Here is a 12135-nt window from a genome sequence, read left to right as displayed (position 1 = left end):
CAAAAATCATAAGCTGAGCAGTATGGAATTTCCTAGACAAAGACATCACATAGTCAGAAAATTTCTCCCAGACAGCATCAAACTCCAGCTCACCATTAGAAGGGGCTAAATAAACATTAATCATGATTAGGGTCAGTGCTGGGGAGGACAGCAATAAAGCCTGGGCAATTGGCGGGCAAGGATCCAAGAGGATCACCTTAAATGGTAAGCTGGATTTCACCAAAGCAGCCAGGCCTGCTTTACTGCGACCTTTAGAGTGAGATCTATAAGCGGGGAGATTAAAAACTTTAAAATCCGTCAGTCTAAAACTGTCTTCTGCCCATGTTTCCTGAAGGAAGACACAATCAAAGGATTTCAAAAAGTCCAAAAAATCTGAGTCATTCACTTTACTCTTCCACCCAGCAATGTTCCAGGAGATGATGTGGATCTTCCTTGTGGCTTCCCTAGCTGGTAGTCAATCGATAATGGATATCCTTTCTAGCACCCTGGAGTCATCAGTGAAAATACAACCGTTATGTTGGGGTGCCCTTGAGCCAGTTAGAGAGAGTTCCATAGACAGATCAATTAAGTCAGCTTATGGAGGAGAAGGGGACAGGGGTTTGCCAGCAGGATCCAGGTTGATTGAAGGAACTGATTTCCCCGGCTCTAAAGACCTTTGCAGCTGCAGCTTAGTACCTTCAAGTCTTTCGAGTATCGCCTGTTGATCTTTTGCTGGAAGACTCCCATTGATATTTATAATTACCTTAGAGGTATTGCTTATGCGGATTCAAGAAGATAAGGAGATAGAGGGACTGAAATTGAAAGGTTTTTCCTATAAGTTCAGAGCATTTGCTGATGATGTAATGTTTATAAATGAAAACCCAACCCAAGTTACACCATTGCTGCTTCGTAAAATAAAATAATATGGTGAGTTGGCAGGCTTCTGTATAAATAAAGAAAAGTCAAAAATTATATGTAAAAACATGTCAAAGAATAAACAGGAAAAATTACAAAGCTTAACAGAATGCGAAGTGACTTCTAAAGTAAAATATTTCGGTGTAGAAATCACAAAAACATTGACTTATGTAAAAACAATTATGAGAAGCTGTGGCGGAAAATTGATGAAGATTTATTAAAATGGAATAAGATGAATTTGTCTATTCTGGGCAGAATCTCTGCAATTAAAATGAATGTATTAACAAGAATTATGTTCTTGTTTCAAACAATTCCAATAGTGAAGGTTGATAAACAATTTAACAAGTGGCAAAGGAAACTTTCAGACTTTATATGGGCTGGCAAGAAACCAAGAATTAAAATGAAAATCTTAACCGATGCAAAAGAGAGAGAAGGTTTCCAAGTGCCAGATTTAAAATTATACCAGGACGCAGTATGCTTGGTGTGGATTAAGGAAGGGATAATGTTATGAAATAGAAAATTATTAGCATTGGAAGGCCATGGAAATGTTTTTGGTTGGCATGTATATCTGTGTTATGGGAAGAGCAAGATGGATGGCTTTTTCTTACATCATTACATAAAAAGTAATTTGTTAAAAACCTGGTTGAAATACAAAAGATTTGGGGATGAGAGAAAACTGCTTTGGATTGTGCTAACAGAAGTAATAAAGTTATATTCAGATATAAATGAAGAGAAATGGTTATCATATAAACAATTATTAAAAATACATGGTGGTAAGGTGGAGTTAAAATTGGTGGAAGAATTGGAATATAAGTATAATTGGTTTCAGTTGCAACAAATTAAAAGTTTGCTTGCACAAGATGTTAGAAATGATGGAGTAAGACAAGATCAAACAGAACTGGGGAGAATGCTGTTTGGCGATAATGAAAAATTGATTTCGAGAATTTATAAACTATTATTGAAGTGGTCTACAGAAAATGAAGTGGTCAAATCTCAAATGATAAAATGGGCAATAAATATAAATAAAAAGAAATACAGATGGAACAATGGGAGTACTTATGGAAGAACTCTATGAAGATATCAACATGTAATAATGTTAAAGAAAACTGTTTAAAATGGTACATGACACCTAAGAAACTTGAAAATGAATAATCAGGTGTCTGATAGATGTTGGAAATGTAAAAACATGAAGGATCTTTCTACCACATGTGGTGGACTTGTGAAATGGCAAAACAATGGCAAATGATTCATCAAGAGGTTTCAAAGATTTGGGTTATAATATAAAGAAGGCACCAGAAATCTTTTTGTTGGGATTACAAATGGAAAATTTGCCTAAACAAGATAGAACAATGCTTTGGTACTTGCTTTAAGCTGCACGGTCATTATATGCGCAGATGTGGAAGCAAGACAAAATACCAGAAAAATGGGACTGGATTATGAAAACTATGCATCGGAGTGAAATGGACAAGATGACTAGAATCTTAAAAGAATATGATTCAGAAGAGTTTAAAAATGAGTGGGGAAAATTTCAGAAGTATGTTGAAAAACAATGGAAGGTGAAAGGACTTTTAGTGATTTTTTACAATAGCTAAATGCTAGAGAAAACGTAAATGGACTTTAGTGAAAAAAATGTGATTATGGGAATATAACCTTTCTTATAAGGATAATAATGAAGATAGATAATAATCATAGTTAATGGTCTTTTCCTTATTTTTAATTTACTATAAATATAAGGTCTTTTTTAATGAAGATTCTTAAAATGTCAAATTACCTTTTATAATTTTTTTAGTACTTTAAATAAAATGCACTGGAGGAGGTCACGAAAAAGGGGGGAGGGAGGTAGAAAATATAATGCAATGTATTGGTATTAAACATTTAATAACAGTTGAATATTATAAAATGTTGCAGAATAATAAAAATTGCTTTAGAAAAAAAGGAACGTAAAATGTGAGGCAAATAGTCTTAATCTTTCATCCAAATTTTATGGCTGTTTTATACTATTTCTTCGTAACCTTGACTGACAACAACAACAAAAGATGACTTAAGGAAGGATCCCAAAGGGAGAGCCAGTTTGGTGTAATGGTTAAGTGTGTGGACTCTTATCTGGGAGAACCGGGTTTGATTCCCCACTCCTCCACTTGCACCTGCTAGCAAGGCCTTGGGTCCGCCATAGCTCTGGCAGAGGTTGTCCTTGAAAGGGCAGCTGCTGTGAGAGCCCTCTCAGCCCCACCCACCTCACAGGGTGTCTGTTGTGGGGGAGGAAGGGAAAGGAGATTGTAGGCTGCTCTGAGACTTTGTCCTTGAAAGGGCAGCTGCTGTGAGAGCCCTCTCAGCCCCACCCACCTCACAGGGTGTCTGTTGTGGGGGAGGAAGGTAAAGGAGATTGTGAGCCGCTCTGAGACTCTTCGGAGTGGAGGGCGGGATAGAAATCCAATATCTTCTTCTTCTTCAAAGCACACGCGTGGATTGGACCCTCCCGCCCGCTGTCACACGCTCGCCCTTCTCCACATTGAAGCGGCCTTTGCAGCACTCACAGCTAACTGCAAGCCACAGACAAAATAAAAGTGCACCAAAATGCCCAAGGGGGGGAGGGGGAGACATTGCAAAAACAACACACACCTCTGTCATTGGCCACAGAGAAGTTTTTTTAAACACACACACACATATTTTAAATCAAATATGCACTACATGGAACTTGAAGTGCTCACAAGAGCAGGTCATTCTCCGTGCTAGGCAGAGGTGCTGATTTAAGGAAGTGCCAGTCAGTCAGTTTATTATTGCAGTCATTTACCAGAATATGTAAGTCATTTAGAACAACCCTAAAAGTACCTTATAAAAAGTCCCACAAATCGTCTATATATTAAGATTTGATTATTTGAGGGTTATAACAGTAAAAAAGAATATGTTGTTGTTCAGCCGCACAGTCGAGTCTGACTCTTTGCGACCCCTTGGACAAAGTCACACCAGGCTCTGCTGTCTTCTACCATCCTCAGGAGTCTGCTCAAATTTGTGTTTGTTACATCCATAACGCTGTCCAGGCATCTCATCTTTTGCCGTCCCCTTCTTCTTTTGCCTTCTGTCTTTCCCAGAATCAGGATCATCTCCAGGGAGTGTTCCCTTCTCATTTGGTAGCCAAAATATTTGAGCTTCATCTTCAGCATCTGACCTTCCAGGGAACAGTCTGGGTTGATTTCCCTTAGGACTGACTGATTGGATCTTCTTGCAGTCCAAGGGACTCTCAAGATTCTTCTCCAGCACTGCATCTCAAAAGCATCTATTCTTCTGCACTCGGCCTTCCTTATGGTCCACCTCTCACAACCATACATTCAATCAATCAATCGATCAAAAGCGTTTATTGGCATATATCAGATTATAAACAAACAAATAAACAGCTACAGAAATAATAAAACAGTCATATGCAGCTATACATTGGACAATTGATCCTTGATTTCTAGACTCAAGAATAAAGCAACCTTTTCCGTTATTTCAGATGACAAATCATTCAGAATCTTTATAATGTCTGAGCAGCCTGTCATATTGAACAGAATTGGATCTAGAATCCTAAGGCGTATAGTATCATATAGGGGACAACAGAGAAGAATATGGGACAATGAGTCAATGTTTTAAATTACATATACATATTCTTAATGAAAGTGGGATTTTTTTATATCTACCATAGGTGACTGCTGATGGGATTGTGTTGCATCTAGGAAGGGTAAATGATCTACGCAATTTTGGAACATGGAGAGTTGATAAATAAGAAGGCAGATGACCAATAGTTGGGGAAATTCCAAAATTCAGAGAGGAGCAAGATTTGTTCGCAGCACGCATTAGTTTTTGTTATTCATTACCTAAAATTCTGTGTTTAATTACATAGTATGCATTTGTAAGAGGAAGCATGTAAAGAGGATCCATAGACAAACCTAAGGTGATTATTTTCCTCTTTGTGCAGGAAATCCATTTGGATGAGGAGGATTCAGACACCATTTGATATATATAACTCCCACAGTTGGCGGAATAGTGCACACGTAGCCAATATTTGATTGATATAAGCCATGCTCTAGTTTCTAACATATTGAGACCTGTTTCTAGACAAAGAGTGGCATATGAGACACAGCATGGTAGGCCCATGATTTTCCTAGCAAATTTGGGCTGAACTCTTTCGATATCAGATTCAAAGGCACTAATCCATTTTGGAATGCCATACAATAACTGTGGGATTACTTTGGCCTTATAGATTTTTAAAGCTGCTGGAACAAACTGGTTGCCTCTATTAAAGAAAAACTGGGAAATGACTGATGCAGTAGTGGCTGCTATGTTAACTGCAGATTTACGGTGACATGACCAGGATATGTTGTAACTAAAATGGAGACCTAGGTATTTAAAATGCCTGACCTGTTCTATTTTTTCCCATCGAATAGCCATTTGTGGATTTTACAAGATTTAGCAAAAACCAGAATCTTAGATTTTTCGTAATTCAGATGCAGTTTATTTTCTTGAAAAAAACTGAGACATCTATTCAACAGTCTTCTAAGCCCAACCCTCGTACAAGAAAGGAGTACTGTGTCATCCGCGTATAGCAAGATGAGTACACGCGTAGAGCCCAGTTTTGGGGGGGTGGCAGTCTACTTCTGTTAGTACAGGAGCCAAATCATTGAGAAATAGATTGAATAAAAAAGGAGCAAGTATGCATCCTTGTTTAATTCCTTTATTGAAGGAAATTTTAGGAGTCCGTTCCCCAGTAGATGAAGTTTTGATTTGGCAAGTGGTGGAGGAATGTAGAGTTGTGATTAGTTTGAGAAATCTCTTATCAATGCCCAGTTGGTGGAGTTTAATCCATAGTCGCTGTCTATCTACAGAGTTGAATGCCCCTTTAAGGTCCAAAAAAGCTGCATAAAGTTTGGAATTCCCAGGGTTAGTATATTTGTCAGCCAGGTGTGTTAGAGTGATACAATGATCTACAGTAGATTTACCCTTACTAAACCCAATTTGTTCAGGGCCTGAGACCCTTTGCTGGGACATCCAAGAAGTTAATTTAGTTAATAGATGCTTGGCGTATAGTTTGCCTATAATGGAAAGAAGGCTGATTGGCCTGCAATTAGAAGGAATTGTACAGTCACTGTTCTTGTAGATCAGGACTACAATTGCATTTCACCAAGCATCAGGAATATGGCCCGTTTGATTAATCATGGTAAAAAGGGAAACAAGAGGGACAGACCACCATTCTGGAGCTCTGGAGGAATCAAATCAGGGCCGGGAGCTTTCCCAGTTTTCAGTTGGTTGATTAATTCTATTACTTTGTCTGCTGTCACAGGTGGCCAAGCTGGTAAGTCCTTATCATAAAAATCACATGGCTTAATGGTACAATCTTGGTTTTGCTGAAACAAGTCAGAGAAATATTGAAACCATGCACTTGATGGAATCACAGACATTGGGAGAGAACCCACACATTCAGACCCTGAGGTTATAGCCCAGAACTTCTTAGAATTGTTTAGAATAATGGCTTGGTATAGTTGATCCCACTGATGGTGTAAATACTCCAATTTTTTTCTTTGTCATGCTCTCCCTTAGCTTTTTTTTTTTTTTTTTACCTGGAAGTACTCTAAAAGAAAAGAGGGCTTGTTAGAGATTCGGAATTGGCTATAGATATTACGTAATTGAGTTTTTAGTACTCTGCAGTCTTCAGTGAACCAAGAGTTAATGCCCCTATTGCTCTTCTGTGTTGAATGATTACGTTTTATACTGAGGGACTGAGAAAAATGGGAAATCAGAGTATTGTAAGCTGAGATATTTGGTGTGGGAGCCATGCTGTCAATTAGAGAGACTCTAAGATCAGAAAAAGATCTGAGTTGAACTAGTTGAGATGCCACCTGCATAGAATGGTTGTTCCATACAATTTTAGGTAAGATTTCTGGTTCAGAGTTCAGAGAAACTGGTGGATGGAAAGGGGCAGCAAAAAGACTGGTTCTGAGTGTTAGGATCAGAGGCAGGTGGTCACTAATAACAAATCCCCAACCTCAAAGTTCAAAACGCAGGATTCCAAGAGCTTTGACTATACAGACTTTTGTTGGCAGGGTGATGCCTCTACTTTTTATTATACTGCCCAGGTTTGCCATAGCTGTCCTCCCAAGGAGCAAACATCTTTTGATTTCATGGCTACAGTCACCATCTGCAGTGATCTTGGATCCCAGGAATGTGAAGTCTGTCACTACTTCCATGTCTTCCCCTTCTATTTGCCAAGGTGTGATGAGGCCAGATGCCATGATCTTAGTTTTTTTGAAGTTGAGTTTCAAGCCTACTTTTGTGCTCTCCTTTTTGACCCTCAACAACAGGTTCTTTGGGTCCTCTTCACTTTCTGCCATTAGAGTGGTGTCATCTGCATATCTGAGGTTGTTGATGTTTTTCCCGGCAATCTTAATTCCGGTTTGTGCTTCATCCAGGCCAGCATTCCGCATGATGTACTCTGCATATAAATTAAATAAGCAGGGTGACAATATACATCCTTGTCGAACTCCTTTTCCTATTCTGAACCAATCAGTTGCTCCATATCCCATTCTGACAGTCGCTTTTTGACCCTTATACAGGTTTCTCAGGAGACATGTGAGGTGGTCTTGTACTCCCATCTCTTTAAGGCCACAGTTTGTTGTGATCCGCACAATCAAAGGCTTTAGCGTAGTCAATGAAGCAGGAATAGATGTTTTTCTGATACTCCCGTGCTTTCTCCATAATCCAGCGAATGCTGGCAATCTGATCTCTAGTTCCTCTACCTCTCCGAAACCCAGCTTGAACTTCTGGCAGTTCCCAATCGACATACTGCTGAAGCCTAGCTTGTAGGATCTTTAACGTGACCTTGCTGGCATGTGAAATGAGTGTAATGGTGCAATAGTGTGAACATTCTGTGGCATCACCCTTCTTTGGGATTGGAATATAAACTGATCTTTTCCAATCCTGTGGCCACTGTTGCATTTTCCAAATTTGTTGGCATAATGAGTGCATCACTTTAACAGCATCGTCTTTTAGGACTTTGAGCAGCTCAACTGGGATACCGTCATCTCCGCTAATGCTTTCTAAGGCCCATTTGACTTCACACTCCAGAATGTCTGGCTCTAGGTCAGCGATTTCACTGTCATGGTTTCGAGGACATTGAGATCCTTCTTGTATAATTCTTCTGTGTATTCTTATAACATAAGAATATAAAAGATTATTATTATTAAGGAAGTGCTGATAACCATATTTAAAAGGACCCTCAGCAATAACTGCTGAACCTTCTCTGTCCCTTTTGCTTTCGCATGCAAACAGCTGGAGGGATCCCGAAGCACTTTCTCCCCACTGAAGCAGCCTTTGCAGCATTCATAGCTCATTGCAAGCCGCAGACCATATAAAATGCCCAAGGAGGGGAGAGAGAGCTGTCCAAGGAAGCTTTTTAAAACACACATTTGCAAGCCCCCAGGTTGTTCTTCATGCTAGGCAGCCGCAGTGCTCTAGGGCCAAACGTCTTGCAAAGAAGGAGACCCCCTCCCAGCCCAGCCTCTTGCAAGCCTCCAGCTTGAGTGAGGGGAAGAGAAGTAGCTACCGCAACTGGTAAATAAGAAGGAGCTGCAGCAGCCACTTCAGATTTCAGTTTGCAGGGAGAGGAGGCGAGCAGCACAGCCAGCCCATTCGGGGCAGCAGGGATACACACTGCTGGTTCAGCCTGGCCAAGGGGTCCCTGATGGGTGAAAGGGGTGGCAGGGCTGCTCTGCCTGGCTTTGAGCAGGAGGGTGAGAAAGGCAGGGAGGCAGCGAGAAAGGTGGGGGCAAGCAAGCAAGCAAGGCTGTGACAGGTGAGCAAGAATTGAAAGCCAGCAGGAGAGCAGGGAAGGCCTCAGAGTGAAGCTGCTCTCCTCCAGGCCTGGCTTGGAAGCCGGGCTCAGAGGTGAGAGAGGTGGAGCAGGGGGAGGGGGCGCTCCGTAGGTGAGGTGGCGCTCCAGGCAGCTGCATACCTCACCGGCTATGCCAGCTCCTTCAACCTTTCTTCATAGGACTTGGTCTCCAGACCTCTCACCGTCGTCTTTGCCCTCCTCTGGACCCGTTCCAGCTTGTCTCTATCCTTAAAATGTGGTGCCCTTACAATACTCCAGGTGAGGTCTTGCTTCACATGATCTGGACACTACTGTTAATACAGCCCAAAATTGCATTTGCCTTTTTAGCCACCATATCACACTGCTGACTCACGTTCAGCGTACGGCCCACTAAGACCCCTAGATCCTTTTTTGCACTTACTACTGCCAAGACAAGTCTCCCCCATCCTATATCCATGCATTGGAATTTTCCTACCTAAATGCAGAACTTTACATTTATCCCTGTTAAAATTCATTTTATGGTTTCAGCCTAGTTTTCCTGCCTGTCAAGATCATCCTGTATCCTGTTTCTGTCTTCTACTTTTTCTTGCCACTACTCCTAATCTAGTATCATTTGCAAATTTAATAAGCATTCCCTCTATTCCTTCATCCAAATCTTTTCTGAAGATGTTGAACAAAACAGGTTCCAGGACAGATCCCTGAGGCACTCCACTTGTCACTCCTCTCCAAGAGGATGAGGAACCACTCACAAGCACTCTTTGGGTGCGATCTGTCAACCAGTTACAGATCCACCTAACGGTAACAGGATCCAAAGCACATTTCACCAACTTGTCTACAAGGATAGTATGTATAGGATATATCTCTGAAAGGAACTAGTAATTTAAATGTTTAGGAGTTGTGGGAGGGACAGTGGCTCAGTGGTAAAGCATCTGCTTGGTAAGCAGAAAGTCCCAGATTCAGTCCCCGGCAACTTCAGCTAAAAAGAGTCCAGGCAAATAGATGTGAAAAACCTCAGCTTGAGACCCTGGAGAGCCGTTGCCAGACTGAGTAGACAATACTGACTTTGATGGACCGAGGGTCTGATTTACTACAAGGCAGCTTCATATGTTCATAACATTAGATAGTGTTCCATAGCATTTTTACTATGTCAGAATTGCATTTATGATAGGGTTATTTAATCAGCTATCTCAGTTTCTCAGGATGAAGACAGCTAAAAAAAAAATCTTTTTTAAGGCCATAATGAACAGAGAGTTTTCATGATAAAGTTTATATTTATTGTTTTCAGGGCTGTATGCAGGAAGCATGAACTTCTGCAGTATGAGTTGGAAACAGTTGCTCAGGATCTGACATCGAAGAAGCAGCAGAGTGAGGAACTGTCAACAGGAGTAAGCTTGGACACACCTACCCCCTCCCCCATATTCTCCAAGATTTAGAATTGTAGACAACCAGGTGCTTAACCTAAACAGCATCCTTTCTATAATAAAAGCCCTATGTTGGTGGCCAAATGGAACTCTCCCATTGGCTGTGGTGTGCAGTCCATCAGTGCCAATGGCTGGGCCTCCTCTTTCCTGCCCCCTGTCACCTACCCACTCTCTGTGGCATTTGGAAAAGAAAATAGGTATCAGTGTCAGGGAGACGGTGAATGCACAGGGAATGATAGGCAGCAAGGCCTGGCCCTACTGAGAGCGTTTTCTCAGAGGTCATGGCAGCCACCTCTTTCCTGTCACTTCCACCCTCCCTCTTCCCCTCAGCCTTGCTCCAGGACAGATGAAGATTGGGCCACTGGGGAAGCTGCTAGCCAGAGGCTGTTGCTTCTGTCAGTAAAGGGAGAGGCCTCAGTGGAATAGAATACCATAGAGTCCACACTCCAAAGCAGTTATTTTCTCCAGGATGGGAAGAGAGATCTTTGTCTGGAGTTCAGTTGCACTGGCTACCTATTGAGTACTAGATTCATTTCAAGGTTCTGGTATTGACCTTCAGAGCCCTGCACGGCCTGGGATCAACATATCTGAGGGACTGCCTCTCCCTGTAGATGCCCCGATGGGCTTTACGCTCAGAAAACTAACATCTGTCCCTCGCCTTAAGGATGTTTGTCTGGCCTTGACTAGGACCAAGGCTTTCTCTGCCCTGGCCTGGTGGAACATGCTCCTGCCGGAGATTAGGGCCTTGCCAGGTCTGCTGCCTTTTCCCAGACAGAGCTGTCCCACCAGGCCTTTGGATGAGGCAGCAGGTATCCACATTAAACCAGGCTAAATGAAACTGGCCACCCTTGAAAAGGCCCACTTGAACTGTGGCATCATTAATTAGTGGCCAGCTGGAAATTGTTCTTCCTTTATACCCTTCTGAACCAGGAGGTTTCTACTTGTTTTAATATATTGTTTTTATTGATTATAATGTCTTTAAGTGTCGGGATGTTGGAATCTGCCCGGAGCCCATTTGTGGGGTAGGGCAGAATATAAATTTATTAAAATAGATAATAAATAAATCCCAGGAGACCTGGAGGTTGGCTACCCTACGCCTGGCTGCTTGCTACTGCTGCTGGGAAGGAGATAGGGTTGTCAACTCCAGGTTGGGAAATTCCTGGAGATTTGAGGGTGGAGCCTGGAGAAGGTGGGGTTTGAGGAGGGGTAGGACCTCTGGCAGGCACAATGCCATAGACTTCACCCTCCAAACCAGCCGTTTCCTCCTGAGGAACCACTGTCGCCCAACTCCAGGTGAGCAACCCAATGAGTATCATGGAGAAAGGTGGGGAAAAGCAAAGCCAAGCCTCCATGTAACCTAAGCCTCAATATATGAAAAAATTTTTTTACGACACAACAGTGAATAAATTATATTCCAAGTTCTATTTCATTATCAAAAGTGAATTCACATAATATCCATTAAGAACAACGTGTATTATTCAACATCAAGCAGAATAACTCAATATTAGCTATCCGTTAATCCTTTTAAATTTTCAGTCCATAGTAACTTCCATAGACCATTTAAATTTTACAGATGAGAGTCTTCTGCTCTTGATTTCAGCTTGTACAAATACACTGTTAGTCAGCTTGTATAGATATAGCAGCAACAGGTCAGTACTGAATTCCCTGTTTCACTCATGCTTTTTCCAAGCTTTTCCTAAACAAGACAGAATACAGGCAAGAAATGCTCACAGTTGCGATCTGCTTCCTTTCTCTAAGTAAAGTCATCATATCCTCTTGAGGTCGCTGGAAAGCTGAAGTCAGATTAGTTCCCCTACAGAAAACGGCAACCTTAAAGTGGTATACCCAGGCCTCATTTTGGGCAGAAGCTCACAGGAACAGAACTCCAGAACCTCTAAATTTTATTGTGCTCTTTCTTTCTTACCTCCCCCCACCCCCAATAATTGCTTCTGGGCTCCATTGTTCTAATCCCCTGTGAGA

General features: G+C 41.6%; 1 protein-coding gene across 1 annotated transcript in view; it reads left to right on the top strand.

The window, feature by feature from the left end:
• SNX4 (sorting nexin 4) overlaps nucleotides 1-12135 on the top strand; it is a 130771-nt gene that overhangs the window by 98850 nt on the left and 19786 nt on the right. The window contains exon 10 of the mRNA XM_060261816.1: nucleotides 10020-10119. Coding sequence (XP_060117799.1) covers nucleotides 10020-10119 — 100 coding nt within the window. The remainder of the gene's footprint in view (nucleotides 1-10019; nucleotides 10120-12135) is intronic.

Source organism: Heteronotia binoei, chromosome 21 (assembly GCF_032191835.1).
Source record: "Heteronotia binoei isolate CCM8104 ecotype False Entrance Well chromosome 21, APGP_CSIRO_Hbin_v1, whole genome shotgun sequence".
NCBI lineage: Eukaryota > Metazoa > Chordata > Lepidosauria > Squamata > Gekkonidae > Heteronotia > Heteronotia binoei.
This window is presented reverse-complemented; position numbering and strand designations above follow the sequence as displayed.